Here is a 22344-nt window from a genome sequence, read left to right as displayed (position 1 = left end):
AGACCAACCCTTGAATGAACTATTTCCACTAAGTAAAGAGCGACACCTTGTGCCTGAAATTGTGAGTATTGTACACTTCACCCAATAATATTACTTGAAGAGAAAAAAATAATTTCACGTGTTTCATGTTATTTTATCCCCAAAATACTTCCAAAGTGCTTATTTATGGACCATTCAGATTTTAAGTCCTACTGAACCTGATGGTATGTGGAAAAATGGCATTTTATCATTGATCAACATCATAAAATGTATGTTCTTATGTTTGATTTAGAGTTGTACAATTGTGCTTTTACTTCTACTTATATACACAGAGAGAGATCAATTGTATAGGTGACCTTATGAAAAACTAGGGTTAAATATTTCCTCATATAAAAATATTATCAGATTTGAATTGTTTTACTTCTGGTTTCCATGGTTACTTCAGCTGCTAGGAAACTTAAAGACACTTAATAACAACTCTTTAGTCTTTAAGTTCTGCATATACCGTTCTTATCTATGTATACTTGCTTTCTATTCATATTTTTATTCTTCTGATTCTTTATTGTTACTTACATTTAATTGTATTCTTGTTACAAGCAACTTTATATCCATAGAAGAACAATAAGAAAAGCAAATATATATTTCAAATTTGGTAGTTTAAAATAGAGTTTATAAGGGGAAAAGCTTATTGATGATGGATGAAAGTTTTATTTGGCATACATGACTTCTCATGTAAGTTGCATTGCTAACAGTATAATATGAGGTGGTATCAAAATGACCATTATGTAATGGTGTCATTATATGAAAGAAGTAGTCTTTCAACTATAGAATGAATTTTATTACCATTCAATGAAATAAAAATCACCTTGAAAATGTCTGTGCCATACTGGTATTTCCACTCACCAGTATTGGCTTTTATATATCCGTCAAGGTTTATTCATGAAAATAGCTGATCTATTTCTTCTTAAATGAATTTTGGGTTTGAGATTATAAGCTCACCCAAAACAAGGGCAATGATTTCTAATCACATCTCTTCTAAGTGCCTAATATTGTGCTTAAAAAATTAGAAAATGATCAAACAATTCAACACATGCTGAATGACCGTAGTGTTTATGGAAATTCAATTTCATGAAATACCAACTAGAAAATTGGAATTGTTGATGTGAGTTTCATTGCCCGAAGCTGTAATTTAGTTACCTGTCCTTTGTCTTTTCATATTACCTTGAGATTTAAGAAGGAAAAAGGAAGATAACAGTGGAAGTTTAGGATAGAAAGTGATTCAGAATAAATATTGTTCTCACTTGAGGATTTTGTTGTATGGTTTTGATGGCTCAAGTCCAATCCAAAAATATTACAATAACGTGAAAAATTACTAGTATATATTTGTATGTTAATATTTTTCTTTATCTTGAACACACATATATTCTATTGCTAACTTCAAATCTTGCTTCATTTTTTCAAATTTACCCTTTTCCCAATATTATTATTCTGCTAGAACTTTTAAAGTAAATTTAAAATTCTTTCTTAGAAAACTAATAAAGCAGACACATTACCTTTTATGACACTGAATTCTGTTATGCCTGTAAAAGCAAACAATCATATAGGCCTCTAATCAAAATATAACATTAGGCTAGATAACAGTAGATTTAACACGATATTTGAAGCCTATTGGATTGATTTTGTAGAAGAAAGAAGCAACAAACCTCCAGTCACTTCATTATGGAAACTGGGGATTGAGATGTTACATGCAATGTGGAGTCTTTAAAGGTAAAGAAATGAACATGAGAAAGTTTACCCAAGGGAGATGATGACAGTACATGCCTCAATTAAAACCAAATGTTAACTTAGGAATTAATTTCCAATATTGTGGTATTTTCCAAGTATGTGAAGTGATACTGGATGAACACCAAGTCATCAAGTCATAAAAGAGTTTGACATATTGTATGAATTAATGACAACTTTTTTGCATTTTGGCTGCAATATTTCTGATATCACCATCTCAACTGGCCCCTATAGAAGAGATTATGACATCTTTGAAGTCACCATTGGGGATGGGCCTGAATCTGGCAATAGACTAATGCCAAGTAGTCACATCGATACAATTGTATCAATACAAATCAATCGATACATTGATTTTGTAAGATTGATTGAAAATACTAAGGAACTTTGTGCCTGACCATTACTAAATCAATTTGGCTAGTCTTAAATTCCAGCTATATACCTTGCAAGTTATGTATCAGAGTGCATGGTTTAATGTTCTACTATTCCTATCACCATTAATATTCCCTAATAGGTCTAGTACTACAATTTATTGAAAACATAAAACAGAGAAATAGATCTTGAAGCCATTTCTGGAAAGCCAGTATGTTCTTTGAAATTAATAGAAGTACTATCCAACATTGCATCTCCAAAATTATAGAATATATGCAGTGATGGTCACTCTGTGGTTTCATGGCTTATTCAACTACATACAATTATTTGCTCATTTGTTCAATGGGCAGAGATCTCTCGTACAATAAAACTGAAGAAGACTGAATCCTTCAGTCACACACATTCAAAATTTTTCATGGGAAATATGTACCTTCAAACCTTATACCTTATCAAAGTATGCAATTTTGGAAACAATTAGTGATCCTTTGTTGGTGTTCAGGATCCAAGAAATAATCATATTACCACTTATATTTGTCCAAAACATTATTCTTATTCACAGTGTTAAAAGGACAAGGTCATTTTTGTATGTATCATTTGGCTTTGGTGTTCTGCAAGGTCAGTGCAGACCAGTCTTCTGATTTTCCTCATATATTAAATAATTCTACTTATTTATATCACTCCCAAACAACTAATAAATAATTCTTATAAGACAACTCTTAATTATTTACTGGTCAAATAATGTAAATACCTATCTCAATGTGATGTTAACTAGGACGAATGACAATGACGATCACAAACATTCTGAGAAAAGAAAATCACCTAACAACATAAAAAATCTTAATTCCTACCTTAAATATAGTATTGTACAAAGTTAACCATGAAGATAATCATGAAGGTTTTTTCCTAAAGATAACAGGAGGATTCACTTGTATACAGCTTGTGCTTGATTTTTCTAGCCAGAACTATGCCTGATCAGAGACAAGATTTACTCTATAGAGTTCTACAGGGAATAAAAGAATGGTTGTCAAATCTCAAAGATATGCATTTGAATATCATCTCTATCCTGTAGTAGCTAAGTGGCAGTAGATAAGATAGATAAACATCTTACCACTCTTATCCTTAAATTTTGGATAGTCATGTACTTGACAAGTTGTTATAGGGGTTAAGTAAAATTATGTATTTTAAGACCTTCACACTATGTCTTACAGATAGAAATATCTCAAATAGTGGCGGTTGATTATAGTTAGTGACCAATATTTGCTGTTGTTCTATTCTATAGCTATGGATGAAGAGAATTCCAGTACCAAAAACTAGGGTATGGTCTTTCCTTTTCTGAAGATTTCCTAACCTTCATGGAAATCTTCATGGAAATCATCCTACTTTCTTGGTAGAAAATAGCCACTAAGACCTTCTTAGCATTTCTATTGACTTTACCCTACCTATACCACGGTTCTCATCCCCAATGTAAGTCTATCATATACAATTTATTTCTCCACACAATACAATTAAAGAATCACTAATTTGTACATTAGAGCTAAAAAGAACAAAATAAGTTCTCTGTGATCTCTTTAGAGAAAACAATCCACATGAATACAACATTGGGACAAAAAAGAGTTTGCATCGAATGTACCTAAAGTTAAAAAAAATTTAAGTACACAATGTTAAATTCTGAAATGTGATGAACAGCAACATTGTCAAGTGAAAGGACCTTTACAGATATTCCATGGTTGTTATACATAAATTATTTAAAGCAATGTCATTCTGAGGACCAAGCAGCTTGGTGAACAAAGGCAGATGTATCACAATTCCTCGTATATAGAAAGACAGTTTTGAAACCCAAAGCACAAAGAAGTATGAATTTTTCTACTTAAAATTTTTCCATATAGCGTCATGACAAGTACCATGAATGCAAGAAATATGCATATGACCAATGCTCAAATAAATCTTCCAAATGAAATAGAAGAGTGTAGCTAATTAATGTGGAGGACAGCAGCAATGAGGTCAGTGGGCAATTAGCAAAATCGTTATAATAGAAATTTTTTAAAAGTTGTCTATCTGAAGTAGTTGAAGACTATGAAGAAAATGAGTTTAAATACGAAGGGGTTAAAAACCAAAAAACGTAAAACCATCTCCAAAGGAAAGGCTAAAATTCTCTCCACTATCACCAAGAAGCACGCCATTGATTATAAAGAAAAAAAGTCATTTATAAAATAAGGCCACCTCAATAGCTCACACCCATCAGTAATATACAAACTTATAGATTATAGGAAGATAAGAATTTAAACATATTAAACTCAAATTAACGAAATTATGGAATTATGCATTATTATGGTAATTTTGAATGCATAAACATAAAGAGTAGAGGACACCAATTAGAATAAGAAAATGAATAGGAAGAATGAACTGCTGCAAAACTGAGAAGTAGAAGATTTGAGCCTTACCCACATCCTCCATTTCCCATCAGTGATCCTTGTGTCCTTCCTGGCTGACTTAGTCTTCCTCATTTATAGGAAGCTTTGGCCATCTATTTCATTATTATTACTACCATTATTATTATTCCTACCAACTAAATAATATTCCCCGTGTGTTCAAGAAGACTGTGGTGAAAAGTAATAAAATGGCTAGACTTCCACAGTGCTTTAGAATAAACCATCACAAGCCAAAGACAAATTTTTTTTAAAAAAAAGAATTGAAGCAATGGACTTAGAGTAATTTGCTGGTGAAGTACTATGTGATTGACATTAATAGGCAAGATATCCCAGAATTACTGTACTTACTTTCTCGCAAAACTCCTGTTGATCCCCAGAATCTCCAGAACTCGAACCAGGAGGAACGCTAGGACTGAAGGCTATGAGGTCGCTTTTGGGCGGTCCCGTCCCCAGAGCACACCCTCTGCCGCCTCTGCTGCGAGTAAGACCAGCTCCCCACCGCGCTGGAGCACACCAGCCTGGGCTTCCCGGGCCCGCACGCGCCCTCGCTGGGCGGCGCCGAGCACCGCAGCGCCGTGTACAGCAGCAGCGTGAGCACAAACAGGCTGGACACCGCGCAGATGGCGACGATCAGGTACACGTTCACATCCACCAGAGCCGCTTCGGCTCCAGCGGCGCCCGTCGACGCCCGCGAAGAGGCCTTGGGCGCCTGGCCGCTGTCCTCCAGCGACAGCAGCACGGTGGCCGTGGCCGTCAGCGCCGGCTCGCCGTGGTCCTTCACCAGCACCAGCAGGCGCTGGCGTGGCGCGTCCGCCTCGTCCAGGGCGCGCGTCGTGCTGATCTCGCCCGTGTACAGCCCCACGCGGAACGGGCTGCGCGCGGCCCCCGCCGCCGCCTGCAGCTCGTACGACAGCCACGCGTTGTAGCCCGAGTCCGCGTCCACCGCGCGCACCTTCGCCACCACGTGGCCCGCGCCCACCGACCGCGCCACCAGCTGGCTCACTGCGCCGGCCCCGCCCCCAGGCCCGGGTGGCAGCAGCGCGGGCGCGTTGTCGTTCTCGTCCAGCACGAACACCTGCAGCGTCACGTTGCTGCCCAGAGGCGGCACGCCCGCGTCGCGCGCGCTCACCTGGAACTGCAGCAGCTCCAGCTCCTCGTGGTCCAGCGGCTGCAGCGCGTACACCTTGCCGCTCTCCGCGTGCACAGACACGTAGCTCGACAGCGCTCGCTCGCCCACCCGCCGCTCCACCAGCGAGTACGACACCAGCGCGTTCTCCTGTGCGTCCGCGTCCCGCGCCGACACGGTGAAGATGTGGCAGCCGGGCGGGTTGTTCTCCTTCACGAACACCGTGTACTCGGGCTGCGCGAACGTGGGCGCGTTGTCGTTCACGTCGGCCACGTCCACGGACACGCTGGCCGTGGCCGACAGCGAAGGCGAGCCCCCGTCCCTCGCCGTCACCACCAGCTCATAGTTGGCCACGCTCTCGCGGTCCAAGGTGCTGTCTAGCACCAGCGAATAGTAATTCTTGAAGGTAGACACCAGCTTGAAGGGGACTTCAGGTGCTAGTGAGCAGATCACATTGCCCATTGCCACCTGCGTCTCGATCGGTTACACTGATTAGAGCGATGACTGTCCCCAGTAAAGCATCCTCTGGAACAGAGAGCAAAAGCGAAGTCACTAGCAACTCGGGAGCATTATCGTTGATGTCCAAGACGTCTATCAAGATTGTGCAGTGACCAAACATTGGGGGATTTCCTTTGTCAACTGCTTCTATGTGAAGTTTCCACAATTTATTTTCTTCAAAATCAATTTTTCCATTTACTTTTATTTCTCCACTGATTGAATCTATGCGAAAAGCGGCTTCTGTATTGGGAGAGACATCAGTTGCAAAGGAATAAAGAATGTGGCCGTTTAAACCCTCGTCCAAATCCGAGGCGTTAAGTCTAATAACCATTGTACCATTTCTTGCATTTTCCAGTAATTTTATTCGTAGAACTGCTTTGTCAAACACTGGGGCGTTGTCATTTACATCCAGCACTGTGATGTGTAAGTCGACGGTACCTGTCAGCTCAGGTTTTCCTCCATCCGTTGCTTTGAGCACCAAGAGAAGCTCTGAAGCGGCTTCCCTGTCTAAAGGTTTTTTTAGTACTAATTCTAGCGGTTTTATCTGCTCGTCGTTGGTTGGTGTGTCCAGAGAGAAATACTCGTTGGGGCTCAGTCTGTAAGTCAGCAGAGCGTTGGTCCCAATGTCTGCATCAGAGGCGCCCTCTAGTGAAAAATGAGAGTCAAGAGCCCTACTTTCGGAAATAAACAGATTTTTGTGTGTCGCTGGGAACACAGGCGGATTGTCGTTAATGTCCTTCACCTCCACCTCCACGTGGAACACCTGCAGCGGCCTGTCCACGATCACCTCCAGGTGGATGCTGCACTCCGCGCTCCGCCCGCACAGCTCCTCCCGGTCGATCCGAGAATTCACAAACAAAATGCCATTCTGCAGGTTTACCTCCAGAAGATCCCCGGGTCCCTTGGACGCCACCCGGAACAGGCGCGGCACCAGCTCCGCCAGCTCCAGCCCCAGGTCCTGCGCGATGCGGCCCACGAAGGTGCCGTGTTTCGCCTCCTCGGAGACGGAGTAGTGGACCTGGCCGCTGCCGGCCTCCCAGGTTGCAAGGAGCAGAAACGACAGCAGCAGGGGCCTGGCTCCCGCGCCACCTGGTCCTGAAGCTAACATCGTGCCTCGCTTCTGGTTAGTAAATTAACATTTCTTAAGTAGAAAGATGTAGTCCTTTTGAGACCTTTCTTCTGAGTTTTTGTTCCTGATATTCCAGCTGATCTTAATATGGATGTGTTCATAGTCTTTAAAGCACCGGAACTGTGACGAGTCTTTCTGGTCCGGGAATAATGTAATTTTTTTTCGGTTGAAACAATCCTCTCCTTGGAGAACAACGACATCCTGTGGCTCAAAGTGGAAGTGCGTTTGCCGTTTATACTATTTCTTTTACTTTACGTTGCTTCTTTCATGATTTCTTCGTTCTGGTCCATGTTTTTCTCTGTGGGCTTTTAATTCTTTCATTATATATTTCCTGTGTGTGACCACTGTTTCTTTAAAGGTGGTTCGGTTTTACAAATAAGAATTCCAAGAAGAGTTTTTTTTTTTTTTGGATATAGACATCTAAGAGAACACACTACTGCACTAATTATATAATGTATATAAACATGAAAATATCCATATTTGTAGTTTACTAGTGACATGGTTTTTTAACTTTAGAATTTAATCATTTTTGACTGGCTTGTATTGAGTTTACCCCATTGTTAGCATTCTATAATTTTCTATTGCTTAATCCTTATAATATGTTAAATTATTCTAAACATTTAGTCCAGTTGTGTAGAGGATAACTCAAAATGACGGTTCTCTAAGTTACCATCTCAACATGATGATGTTTCAAATCAGTTCTAATATGCAAGCTACTTATCAGTTTGTCCAAAAACGTATTTGCTTTGATGTTAATGAATTTACCAGGTACTGACTCTGAGAAATACAAAGCATATTTATCTTTGTCTCATTTTAAAGTTTTTTAAAAAATTTATTGTATCTATTCAGGGTGAATGTTGTAATTTACATCCGGAAGCACAATCTAAATTTGCATTATATCCACTGCTATTTGTAAACATAATCTCTTTATAATCCCCCCCCCAAAAGCCCACTAATCAGAAATTCATGTTATATTTCTCACTTTGTTTATACCCATTTTATTCCAGAGTTGGTTTAAGCAGACTTGGATATGAAGAGTATTTTAAATCTCATTTACTCACTCAATTTTATTTTCATGTTTTATCTCAAATTTTAAAACACTGAAATTAGTGTAACAATTGTTATCAATTGCAATAAAGTTTATCAGTGTTGTCTTAGAAGAATATTTTAATCATTTTCAAGATTGTTAAGGAACCAACTATCCAATGTTTGAAATCTTTCTGGTAAGATGGCAGTCAGTGGGAAAACCCCAAATTTCTCTACTAAAATGAATGAATGAATGAATGAATGAATGAATGAATGAATAAATAAATAAATAAATAAATAAATAAATAAATAAATAAATAGCTACCCAAGGAAATCTTAGGTTTTATGTAAAAGTGAGCTACAGTCTTTATTTTGAACACTATTTAACAGTTTCAATAATTATAAATCTCTGCCAAAGATTTATAGTTCTAATTATTTCTAATTCTTTTGTTAATTGTGGAAGCCATAAATTTAATGCCAATATATTTGCCTAAAGAAGAGCAGGAAAAATTTTAGCAATGAGGGCGACTAAATTCTAAGAAATAAACCTCATGTTTGCTGATTGAAATGCTCCACTCCCTTTGGGAATGACTCCATCTTGAAGGTCCATTCCGTTTTTAGTATGAAGAATTTCTTCATTGATTTATGAAAGATAATTTTTAGTGCTCCCACATTCCAAGGCTATCATACAGCTATATTACTACAATGTACCAATAAACCTATGAGTTTGTTACTCATCTTGAAACAGACTATCAAGAATACTATCCCATCAAAAGCCAAGGAATGCTCATGATTAGCCTCATTTTAATGTCGTCTAATAAAGAGCATATTAAATACGTTTATAAAAATAAGATGTTACAGTTTTAAAAGAAATGCACTAACTTTTTTGGCAAGTGTTAAAATCGATCCTTGATTTGGGATATTTGTGGTTTTATTCTAAAATCTTAATCATTCTGAATTGAATGAAAGAAGTTGTCCACAAAGTTTTAAAAATATTTATATTATAACAGAGCCAGTGAAAGACTATCAGACTAAAATCAGTAAAAAGAAAAATCAGTAAAAAGCAGACAAAAATGAAAAAAAATTAAGTTCAAAATAATTTCATTTCCATAAATTAGGACTTTTTATGAATGATCTTCCAGTCTACATACTCTACTATTAAGAATAAAGTGTAAATTCTTAAGTTCAAGAATGCATTATAAGTTATGTCACAGTACACATATTTGTTGTTTACTTAGGGAGCAAAATCTACATTTTCATTGTGACAGGAACTGATCATAGAAGTCTTTTTGTTAATGTAACAGGGCCATTTCAAATTTTACATTTAAAAATTAAATAAAATTATAGATACTATTCTTACAAATATTGTAACATAAAATGATAGTGATTTATGGAAAAAATCAAACCCTGCAATCTACAGCAAATATTTATATCAGAAAGTATAAATGAATTCAGAATAAATGGTGTATTGTTAAAAAGTGAAGTATCCAGCAAAAGTTGATGCACAGGGTACTGTCAACAAAATATAAAGAGCATTTCTAGAATAAACTACATCACAGAAGATATTACTAGAAATATTTGAGGTATTATAGAAATACATACTATTTAGACAAAGTATGGTGATATTCCTTGGTGACATATATTTGAGAGGAAAAGTAGTGAAATAAAATATTCACAAAGCAAAATATGAAAATAAACAATAACCTACCTTGCTACAGTGATCACCTTCAGTAGACTCTTCTTCCACTTCTACGGCTGGTAGAGGACACGGTGGAAGGCTGGGACTGAAGGCCATGAGATCTGCCTTGGGCGGTCCCTCCCCAGAGCACACTCTCTGCCGCCTCTGCTGCGAGTAAGACCAGCTCCCCACCGCGCTGGAGCACACCAGCCTGGGCTTCCCGGGCCCGCACGCGCCCTCGCTGGGAGGCGCCGAGCACCGCAGCGCCGTGTACAGCAGCAGCGTGAGCACAAACAGGCTGGACACCGCGCAGATGGCGACGATCAGGTACACGTTCACATCCACCAGAGCCGCCTCCGCTCCAGCGGCGCCCGTCGACGCCCGCGAAGAGGCCTTGGGCGCCTGGCCGCTGTCCTCCAGCGACAGCAGCACGGTGGCCGTGGCCGTCAGCGCCGGCTCGCCGTGGTCCTTCACCAGCACCAGCAGGCGCTGGCGTGGCGCGTCCGCCTCGTCCAGGGCGCGCGTCGTGCTGATCTCGCCCGTGTACAGCCCCACGCGGAACGGGCTGCGCGCGGCCCCCGCCGCCGCCTGCAGCTCGTACGACAGCCACGCGTTGTAGCCCGAGTCCGCGTCCACCGCGCGCACCTTCGCCACCACGTGGCCCGCGCCCACCGACCACGCCACCAGCTGGCTCACCGCGCCGGCCACGCCCCCAGGCCCGGGTGGCAGCAGCGCGGGCGCGTTGTCGTTCTCGTCCAGCACGAACACCTGCAGCGTCACGTTGCTGCCCAGAGGCGGCACGCCCGCGTCGCGCGCGCTCACCTGGAACTGCAGCAGCTCCAGCTCCTCGTGGTCCAGCGGCTGCAGCGCGTACACCTTGCCGCTCTCCGCGTGCACAGACACGTAGCTCGACAGCGCTCGCTCGCCCACCCGCCGCTCCACCAGCGAGTACGACACCAGCGCGTTCTCCTGCGCGTCCGCGTCCCGCGCCGACACGGTGAAGATGTGGCAGCCGGGCGGGTTGTTCTCCTTCACGAACACCGTGTACTCGGGCTGCGCGAACGTGGGCGCGTTGTCGTTCACGTCGGCCACGTCCACGGACACGCTGGCCGTGGCCGACAGCGAAGGCGAGCCCCCGTCCCTCGCGGTCACCACCAGCTCATAGTTAGCCACACTTTCGCGGTCCAAGGCGCTCTCCAGTACCAGGGAATAGTAATTCTTGAAGGTGGATACTAGTTTGAATGGGATATGGGGTGTTAGTGAGCAAATCACCTGCCCGTTGGCGCCAGAGTCATGATCGGACACGCTAATCAAGGCTATGACGGTGCCCACTTGAGCATCCTCTCGCACCGGAAGAGCCAAAGAAGTGACTACCACCTCAGGTGAATTATCATTTTCATCCAGTATTTCCAATAGGACGCTGCAGTGACCAACCATTGGTGGAGTTCCTTTATCTGTAACATCTACATGGATTTCATAAGTGTTACTATCCTCAAAGTCAATAGCATCATTTACTCTTATTTCTCCAGTCCTTTCATTCATTAGAAATTTCCTTCTTATGTTGGGTGGGACCAAAGAGCTAAATGAATATATTATTTCCTTGTTTATTCCTTCATCCGCATCAGAAGCATTTAGCCATATTACCAACGTTTGGTTGGCTGAATTTTCATACATCTTAACTTCATAAATGGATCTGTCAAATATAGGTGCGTTATCATTGGCATCTAATACCGAGATCTGCAGAGTAACAGACCCCTTGAGTTCAGGTTTGCCTCCATCAGTTGCAGTTAATAACAACTGAAGCTGAGGATTTTCTTCACGATCCAGCAGTTTTTGTAGAACAAGCACCGGGAATTTGCCTTTGTCCTTTTTGTTTATAATATCGAGCGTGAAAAACTCATTGGGACTGAGTCTGTAAGTAAGCATTGCGTTCTCTCCAACATCCGCATCAGATGCGCCTTCTAGAGGAAAGCGAGAGTCAAGCAGTCGAGATTCGGGAATTGAGAGCTTTTGTTCTGAGGCGGAGAAGACCGGCGGATTGTCGTTAATGTCCTTCACCTCCACCTCCACGTGGAACACCTGCAGCGGCCTGTCCACGATCACCTCCAGGTGGATGCTGCACTCCGCGCTCCGCCCGCACAGCTCCTCCCGGTCGATCCGAGAATTCACAAACAAAATGCCATTCTGCAGATTTATCTCCAGAAGATCCCCGCGCCCTTTGGACGCCACCCGGAAAAGGCGCGGCACCAGCTCCGCCAGCTCCAGCCCCAGGTCCTGCGCGATGCGGCCCACGAAGGTGCCGTGTTTGGCCTCCTCAGGGACAGAATAGTGGACCTGGCCGCTGCCGGCCTCCCAGGCTGCGACGAGCAGAAATGAGAGAAGCAGACGCTGGGTTTTCGGTCCGCTGAGACTATAGAACAACATATCTTTCTCCTGTTTTAAAAATCAGTTGCTTGGCCGTCTAGAACACATCCACACGCTCTAAATTTTCCTATTCTATTCTTACATCCAGTTTTACCGAAACGGCTGAGATCTCCGAACGTAGCTGTTTCCTAGTCCTTGAGAAACAGGATTATGCCTTTGTTCTGAAAAGCCACTTTGTGGAAGACAGCGACATCCGGTGGCTTAACGTGTAAGTACAATTCCATGAGTTTAACAACTCATTCGTATCTTTTCATTCTATTTTTACATATTTGTATCTCTGTGGAATTTCAAAGCCTCACATTTTGTGTCTTTTGTATATAATAATAATCACTGGCGATCCCTAATGCAGGACTTTTCTTGAATGGAAAATCACAGACAAGTAATTTCTTCCCTAACCATGATTGTCATTCACTAAATTTGAAAACACCCTTAATATGTGTATAATTTTGAGTGTACTAGCATTTTTGTTGAATAACAGATTTAAGTCTCTTCAAGTTCTAACACTTAATTCACTTCTTTTTGTCATTATTTTGATATTATATAAGCCTCATTTAGACACTCAACTCAAGCATCAATTCTGTGGGGTATTTGCCATTTCCAAATTCTAGTTATCACTAGAATGTAGAGGGAAGATTACAGACATCAACATCAGAAATTTCTCCATTCCAATTCCTAGTCTCCAACTTACTAGTTGTGTAACTTGGGGGAAATAATTTAACCTCTCTGTCTCAGTGTCCACTTTCATAACATTCATAACATATTAATAATAATATGGTGGTTGAGTGAATTATGATTTAGTAAGTGCCTAGGATAGTACCTTAAGGAGAGTGAGTGCTTCACAAATGGCAGTTATCCTCAGGCCTCAATTTAGCCACATTGTTTTCATAATACTCAAAACCAGAATTGGCTTTTTGGGAAAAATTATGACCTACAGAACAGTATCACTCTCCAAAGTCTTTACATATTGCTACTGCACAGACTGAGTGATGTTTCTATCTTTAAGAACACAGAAAAGTGCTTCAATTGAGAAATAAGTAATACAGGGGAAGTTTCAATTTTTATACACATCTTACATGGGCAAAAAGAACCTTAATTTTGATTCAAAATAGGATAATTCAAAAAGTTATGATTTCCACTTTCAGAGGTAACTAATTTCATCTTTGTTATATTTATGGTTTTCAAATACCCTAAATATACAGTTTTGACATTATCTAATAATTTTGTAAGTGTCAATAATGGTATTTATCACCTGCAGTAAAAATATTTTCTATCTCTCAAAATTCTTGGAATCAGATATTCAGTAACTGAAATTCTTTCTCCATTAATATATCTATGCTACTGAAAAAACTTGAAGTTTCAAAAAAAGAAAAACTTAATAGGATCTTTTGTCTTATCCAAATGTTAATTTCTTAGTTTAATAATGTTGTCATTAATAAAATATATTTTAAAGAAATCAATAATTTTGAACTCTTTTAGTTAAGAGCTGAAAAATTGAACATTTGTAAATAAGAAAATTCAAAAAAAATTTTTTAAGGAAATTCACAAGAATGATGGTCACTCGATTCATCAACTTATATGTGCTACTAAATTCTGTTTTTATACTTCTCTACTCCTTTAGAATGATTCTCATGTCAAAGTCTATTCAAATTCTGATTTTAAGGATTACTTTTCTTATAAAGCATGAATTTAAATGTAATGAGTTAATCTGTCCATCCACAATAGCAATGTTTAGTGTAAGCTACTATCTGGAGTTTAAAAATGAGTTTATCATTGATTAATCATCTCAACACAAAGATGATAATATAAATTAAATTTCATTGCTGTTGAAGAGCATTTTTAAAACCAGATAATAACATAAATGTCCCAAGATAAATCTCCAATAGTGAATAAAAAGTAGTGGTAGTTAAGTTACATCCTGTCATATAATATGAACTTGCTTTCCCAAGCAACTCAATAGGGCTATTGTATCTAAAACTTCAGTTGACTATGATTCAACTGAAATGTTTGTTAAGATGGAAATTTGCCAATACTACTTATTTCAGAAATTCTTTGGTGGTGTCTGGGAACCACCATGTTCAGTAAGGACTCTCGATGTTGCCAATGCAGTTAGCATTGTCAGGTCTGAGGACAGGGGGACCATAGACCCCAATTTGCCTGGAATATGCTCCATGTTTGCCTGTGGTCTTGTATAGTTTTGTATAGTGCCCCCCTTTTCTCTCAAAAGTGTCTGATATTGAGTCATAACTTAGTTAGCCATATCTAGAAACTACAACTTAAGGGACTGTCATAGGGAAGCTTCATTACTGGTTTCATGATTCTGGCTTGAATTGAGGAATGTTACCTACAGAAGCACAGAGGGGCAGTATTAGGCAAAATACTAAAGTGTCTTTCATGCTCTCATCTATTTCAAACTTCTCCATTGTTGTGAATCCTAACTTCCTTGGATCTCCATGTGCTCATGCTTCCTAATGACCCAAAAGATAAATTCATTACTAGGGTGTTCACTAATCTTCTGAATATTTGCATATGATGATAGCCCACATTCTGGGAGAGAATAAAGATTAACAGAAGGGATTAAATTACCGGTTGTATCAATACAGCCATCAATGATAAAGAATAAAATTTATACTTCTAGAAGATACAGTAAGTACTTAATAAATAATGCTAGCTCTAAGATATTAGAGAAGTGGTAGGAGGTTTTTTTTTCGGGGGTGGGTGACATTTCTAGCACCCTCCCCAATACATGTAACATAATCAAATACCTGGGCCTGGGGTCAAGTGTCGCATGGAACCTGAAAAAGTGCAAGGACAGAGATATTTGAAGGTATAAGTCTAGATTTAAGGTGAGTTGTGCTGACAGACACAGGTTTTATTACAGGACTTCAGAGAATGCTCTTTTTAAAAGAAACTAAATGGAAAAAGTAGATTGCTTTGTAACATATACCAAACCTGTGTTCTTAGGAGAGAAAGGAAAAAAAAATACAAAAATGTTTTGTTTTAAGTGGCTTTTAGTTGCACACTCATGGTTGTGTTGTGGTTCTACTCTCAAGGCTACGCTGATTTTTCTCCACTGAGTTTTTAATTAAGGAATATCTTGTAAAATATCTAACACCGTGAAAAATAAAATACCTGAGTAGAAACGTATATCACATTACAAAAATGCAGCAGAAGTACAAAAAAAGTTTTAAAATAGAAATTAGAAAACAAAAGCTTGGGCTAAAGATTGAGTGTGGAGAACCACCAATTTGAAACTCACAAACCACAATCCAGGAAATATAAGTTTAACATGTAGTGATTTTAAAGGTGCACAACGTCATCTCCAGATTTCTGTCTTTTCGAACATTAAAAGAAAAAGTAAATCCTCATGCAAACTGGTTAAGTTCCAGACTATGAATTTCAAGAGAAATCAAAGTGCGTAATGTAAGTATATCTTTAATGCCTGAGCATCATATCACTAACAGAAAACTTCAATAAAAGGAGAAAGCCTTCTTGAAGAGAGAAAGTACCTGTCAAGAAGTATGTTCTGTAACACCAGATAAAACACAAATTTCAAGAAATTTTCGAAGTGCAGGCAGGATGCTCAATCAATATTTTCTCATGATTTACATCGTCAGAGAATGTATACTAAAATCTTTTACACAACTGGTAATAAGTTATTTTTGAAAGACTTATTGTCAAAATTAGATTTGTATAGTAAAGCAACTGTTTTCTAGCATAGTGGAAGGAACTGATTGAAGTTACAGACATGGACTAGTGCTGATGACCATGTCTACAAACAGTCTAGAAAACAAGTTAACGATGTAGCGTTTATTGAATTTATCTGCTATGGGGTTGCTTAAAAACAATAAAATTAGATTAAAATACCTTGCATAACTTAGAAATAAAAAAAAGGATAGAGTAGTGTTAAGGTTTACTTAATATGTAACAACTGAATTGGCTTTCACCTAATACTTTTCAGGTACAGTGGCAGAAATGGATCAAGAATTCAATATGACTCCGATCACAGATTTTAAATAAAATGGATTCAGCACCCAGTAAATATCTGTTCAATGTACGGTTGGAAGTCAAAACAAGTATGTCACTTATAAAGCTGGTGTATTCAATTTCTGGAAATTAAACTTCCTGGCAGTACTAGAATAAATGGACTTTAAAAACTATTTTAATGTACTGTATAGGTAATTAAAAGATTTTGCAAGACTAAATGACTAGACACTTAAATAACTGAAATATTAGAGCCACCTACCTTCCCAGGGGAGTCCAAAGAAGCTTGTGGCTCTCTGGTTGCGTCAACAGATCCAGGACATGGAGAAACACTGGGGCTGAAGGCCATGAGATCTGCCTTGAGCGGTCCCTCCCCAGAGCACACTCTCTGCCGCCTCTGCTGCGAGTAAGACCAGCTCCCCACCGCGCTGGAGCACACCAGCCTGGGCTTCCCGGGCCCGCACGCGCCCTCGCTGGGAGGCGCCGAGCACCGCAGCGCCGTGTACAGCAGCAGCGTGAGCACAAACAGGCTGGACACCGCGCAGATGGCGAAGATCAGGTACACGTTCACATCCACTAACGCTGTCCCTGTGCCCGCGACACCCGCTGACGCCCGCGAAGAGGCCTTGGGCGCCTGGCCGCTGTCCTCCAGCGACAGCAGCACGGTGGCCGTGGCCGTCAGCGCCGGCTCGCCGTGGTCCTTCACCAGCACCAGCAGGCGCTGGCGTGGCGCGTCCGCCTCGTCCAGGGCGCGCGTCGTGCTGATCTCGCCCGTGTACAGCCCCACGCGGAACGGGCTGCGCGCGGCCCCCGCCGCCGCCTGCAGCTCGTACGACAGCCACGCGTTGTAGCCCGAGTCCGCGTCCACCGCGCGCACCTTCGCCACCACGTGGCCCGCGCCCACCGACCGCGCCACCAGCTGGCTCACCGCGCCGGCCACGCCCCCAGGCCCGGGTGGCAGCAGCGCGGGCGCGTTGTCGTTCTCGTCCAGCACGAACACCTGCAGCGTCACGTTGCTGCCCAGAGGCGGCACGCCCGCGTCGCGCGCGCTCACCTGGAACTGCAGCAGCTCCAGCTCCTCGTGGTCCAGCGGCTGCAGCGCGTACACCTTGCCGCTCTCCGCGTGCACAGACACGTAGCTCGACAGCGCTCGCTCGCCCACCCGCCGCTCCACCAGCGAGTACGACACCAGCGCGTTCTCCTGCGCGTCCGCGTCCCGCGCCGACACGGTGAAGATGTGGCAGCCGGGCGGGTTGTTCTCCTTCACGAACACCGTGTACTCGGGCTGCGCGAACGTGGGCGCGTTGTCGTTCACGTCGGCCACGTCCACGGACACGCTGGCCGTGGCCGACAGCGAAGGCGAGCCCCCGTCCCTCGCGGTCACCACCAGCTCATAGTTGGCCACGCTCTCGCGGTCCAAGGCGCTGTCTAGCACCAGCGAATAGTAATTCTTGAAGGTAGATACCAACTTGAAGGGGACTTGAGGCGTCAGGGAACAAGTCACCTGTCCATTTGCACCTTCGTCTCGGTCAAGCACGCTGATTAGGGCGATGATTGTCCCTAGCTGTGCATCCTCGTTGACGGGGAGCCAGAGCGTTTTGATAGTCAACTCTGGAGCATTGTCGTTAGCGTCCACGACTTCCACGAGAACTGTACAGTGACCAGCCAGTGGTGGGAGTCCTTTATCGATTGCCTCTACTCGAATTTTGTAGGCTTTACTTTCTTCAAAATCGATATTTCCTATTGCTGTAATTTCCCCACTTACGGGGTCTATGTAGAACTTAACTTTTATATCTGGAGAAACGTCACTAGACAATGAGTAAACAATATCCCCATTCAAGCCTTCGTCTAAATCTGAGGCGTTAAGTTTAATTACCAACGTTCCATTGGGAATATTTTCAGGTAATTTCACCCCATAGAGTGTTCTATCAAAAGCTGGAGCATTGTCGTTGGCGTCCAGCACTTTGACAAGTAACTGAACGGTTCCAGTCAGCTCAGGTTTGCCTCTGTCAGTAGCCAGGAGCACTAAATGAAGTTCCGGGGATTCTTCCCTGTCTAAAGGTTTGCGTAGTACAAGCCCGAGAGGTTTTACCTGTTGGTCGGTGGTTGGTACGTCCAGCGAGAAATACTCATTGGGGCTCAGCGTGTAAGTCAGCTGAGCGTTCTCACCGATATCTGCATCGGAGGCGCCCTCTAGTGGAAACCGAGAGTTAAGCGGCCTGGATTCGGCGATAAACAGATTCTTTTGTGTCCCGGGAAATACAGGCGGATTGTCGTTAATGTCCTTCACCTCCACCTCCACGTGGAACACCTGCAGCGGCCTGTCCACGATCACCTCCAGGTGGATGCTGCACTCCGCGCTCCGCCCGCACAGCTCCTCCCGGTCGATCCGAGAATTCACAAACAAAATGCCATTCTGCAGATTTACCTCTAGAAGGTCCCCGTGGCCTTTGGAATCCAGATGAAACAAGCGGGGCACCAGCTCCTGCAGCTCCAGCCTTAGGTCCTGGGCGATGTGGCCCACGAAGGTGCCATGTTTGGCTTCCTCCGGGACTGAGTAGCGGACCTGGCCGCTCCCTGTCTCCCAAGCTGCGAGAATGATAAACAGTAGTAGTAGATCCCGGTCCCCTTGGTCGCCCTGACTTGAGTACAGCATTTCAAATATTCGAGCTTTTTTCTGGTTAGCAAAAAATATTTCAAAACTAAGGGAAATCTTCTAATCCCTTCAGTTCCATCCTGCTGTGTTCGTCATTGTTCTGCATTAGGAAACTATGAAAGACTGGAGTGTCTTTCTAAAGACAAAAATATGGCTGTCGTCTTGAATCAGAGAATTTCTAGGCCGAGAGTGACATCAGGTGGCTCAAAAAGTAAGTACATATTCCACGAATAAACATTCCACTATTATCCTGCAAAGTTTTATTTCATTTTGTGAATTTTTTTCTTAATCACTGATGAAATTGAGAACAACATTTGTCTTGTTGGAGGCCTTCTACCAAACTAAGAGCCCTAAATGTTTAGTATAAACGAAAATTGTGGCTTTCTGTCACCTGAGAAGACTTTCCAAACAATTTTAAAATAATCACAGAAATGAAGTGATAATAAAAATGATCAGTTAAATAACCAGGAATTTTAAATTGGAAAATTCTTTTGTTCTGTAAGTCAGGATCTCCCACATCACTAGATTTAGTATCCTGTGTAGAAGAATTCAATGACTCACTAACCCTGGGGTCTCTGCAAGGACAGAAATCTACTGATGAAAAAGGAGCTTGCTCATGTCTAGGGAAAAAAAAGTATCTATAAAATTGAACAACAAATTAAGGTATTTTCTTAAGTAATTTTATGAATTGAATATATTTAAAATATTTTAAGAAAAGTATGAATTTGATTTAATGTATTGTGTAAGGAGAAACTATTCTTTATTTTTCTCTTAATTAGAATTTATAATTTTTTCCAAAAATGTGTTGCATTCCTGTATCTATATAGTTCCATTTCCCAAACCTTAATATTTGTGAATATCTCTTTTTGCAACCCCTAATATAGTTTACATTATGTCTTTTCATAATACATTTTAATTTCATTATGGTTCATCCTTAATAATTAGGACATTTCTAATTTTAAAGTTATGCTTGGGATTCTTTGTTCTTAGTGTCTATTTAACAAGGAAAGCTCACTTGTGAATTCTACTCTAATCCCAACTGCAAGTAGATTAATTACATCTAGATTTTAGTGCTTCTCAAGAGTAAAGGCAAATTATCACAGTTTATGGTGCCATTGACGCGTCTGTATATCTATCTTTTCTATCACATTCTTACTGCTACTTGCCTAAGAAGCATTTTTAACTAATTGTTGCTATCCTTGATCATTGCAGTAGCTTCACAGATTGCCTTTCCATCCAATCTTCTGGAAACACTATGTTGACTTCTTTTGCTCAAAAACTTTTGACAGTTCCCAATTTACTTATGAAGAATCCAAATTCCTTAATCTACTACTCAAACTGACAGTCCAGAATCAAGAGGTATTTTCTGCCTTTATTTTATGTGACCCATATGTTTTAACCACAGTGTACTATTCCATGTTTCCAGTCACATTGAGGCTTTTTATGTCTTCAAGTTTGCTTAACTTTTCTCCTTCACAGAAGGGTTCATTATTCTCAATATTTTCTCATGAGAAACTTAACCCATTTAGAAACCATTGAAACACCATGGTCCCTTCAAGTGTTCCTTCAAAAAGGCAAAAAGAGAGTGATTTTTCTTTAAACCCCAGGCTTGCTTGTATGCCTTTTATAATATCTTCTCTTTTATTGTATGACTCATATATTTATTTCATCTCAAACTTTTAAAAATTGAAGTATAGTCAGTTTATAGTGTTGTATCAATTTCTGATTATGGCACAATGTTTCAGTCATACATATATATACATAAATTCCTTTTCTTATTCTTTTTCATTATAAGTTGCTACAAGATATTGAATATAGTTCGCTGTGCTATACAGTAGAAATTTTTCATCTATCTATTCCATATATAGTAATTAGTATCTGCAAATTTCAAACTCCCACTTTACCCTTTCCAACCCCCTGGTAACCATAAGTTTGTTTTCTATGTCTTGAGTCTGTTTCTGTATTTTATCTCTAACTTTTTAAAGTCAGACACTGGGTTTAGATAATTCATTTGTTCCTGGCATGCTGACATGGTCTTGGAAGCTCTAAGGGTCCTACTCATGTTTTACTAATGTTTAATAAAGACTGACAGCAATATATTTATAGTTAGTCCATACACTCTCTATACAAATGGTCTACTTCCATGGTTAGTAGGAATTAACTACTATTAACTTTTAAATCATCATCAAAACATATTGCGTACTTCTTTTTAAGTAAGTGAGAACACTATTAATAGAAAAGAACAAAGATTTCAAACACCTGCTCAGACCTCTAAATGATCTGAACTCATAAGTATGGGGAAAAAAAGTCACTGTCATCACAAGATAATCTAGAATTTCCCTGAGGAAACTTTATCTAAATAGTGTTATAGATCTAAAAAACTTATCCATATCCATAGTGCTAACTGGACTTTCCAATATCTGTAAAAACTGACTTTTAGATGAATTTTTTATTCTATCACAAAAAATTCAAAATATTGAGGCATTCTAGGTTTACTCAAAAATAACTTCACGAAAGATACTATATGCAATAGAATTCATACTGATCATGCATAAGACCTGAAACCAAGGAACTGAAATAATAAATGCTTTATCAAAGGCTATGTGAAGAAAAATTGGTAGAGGTGAGGTTTTAATATAAGAAGCTTCAGAGCCCACAGTATTTAATAACTGAGTTGTGGTACCTTTCAGTTTAAGAAATATTTAACAGCCAAATCATTATCATAGATAGAACAGTGAAAAGCATTAAAATACAAAATATAGATTTTGGCTCTCTTTTTGTGATAAGCCCACCCCCAAAATGAAATTCAAATATCAGTTAAAGAGTTGGAGGAATACGGAATTAAAATGATTGAAATGATGAGAGTTGTCAAATAAATGGTGATGGTAGAAAAAGTTTTTGTTTCTAAAGTGAGAAAATTTTAAAAAACAATTAAACATTTAGAAGGAGAATTGAGTAATTAAAGTTAAACTTGAGAATCAGGTAGACGACAGGATAGGAAATCTAAGAGTACCATCACTTTCACAAGGGAAAAACTCCACATCCAATTCAAACAGTACAATAAAGATAAGCATATATAACAATACACAGCCATTAAGGTTAAGGAATAAAATTAAAATTCTTTTTTATATAACAAGCTTTTAATAACCAAATAAAGTTTAGGCACCGAAGGCATTGTAATAAATGTAAAATGAGCCACAAGAGGATATTGCTTTCAGACTAGTTACAGCTGAGCAAAGGAAATAACATGTGATAATGAATTATTAC

General features: G+C 40.5%; 2 protein-coding genes across 6 annotated transcripts in view; both read right to left on the bottom strand.

Annotated features, from left to right (window-relative positions):
• LOC102506344 (protocadherin alpha-C2) overlaps window positions 1-19441 on the bottom strand; it is a 135909-nt gene extending 116468 nt beyond the window's left edge. Inside the window, exons 1-2 of one of the 5 annotated variants that reach the window (XM_032476908.1) lie at window positions 10047-12984; window positions 7533-7662 (exon numbers count right to left, since the gene is read on the bottom strand). In XM_032476908.1, coding sequence (XP_032332799.1) covers window positions 7633-7662; window positions 10047-12440 — 2424 coding nt within the window. In that variant the 5' untranslated portion in view covers window positions 12441-12984 and the 3' untranslated portion in view covers window positions 7533-7632. Of the gene's footprint in view, window positions 1-7532; window positions 7663-10046; window positions 12985-16683 lie in introns of those variants that run through there. The other 4 variants (XM_032476906.1, XM_032476905.1, XM_032476909.1 and 1 more) reach the window with 4 other exon arrangements.
• Window positions 4508-7321, bottom strand: LOC102508213 (protocadherin alpha-10). The gene is given in 3 exon segments (XM_032476916.1): window positions 4508-5003; window positions 5005-6144; window positions 6146-7321. Coding segments are annotated over 3 exon segments (2418 nt in total). The 5' UTR covers window positions 7292-7321; the 3' UTR covers window positions 4508-4871.
• Window positions 19442-22344: the final 2903 nt, after the last annotated feature.

The sequence above is a fragment of the Camelus ferus genome, chromosome 3, assembly GCF_009834535.1.
Source record: "Camelus ferus isolate YT-003-E chromosome 3, BCGSAC_Cfer_1.0, whole genome shotgun sequence".
Taxonomy (NCBI): Eukaryota; Metazoa; Chordata; class Mammalia; order Artiodactyla; family Camelidae; genus Camelus; species Camelus ferus.
Note: the sequence above shows the minus strand (reverse complement) of the source record. Positions and strands in the feature narration are given on the sequence as shown.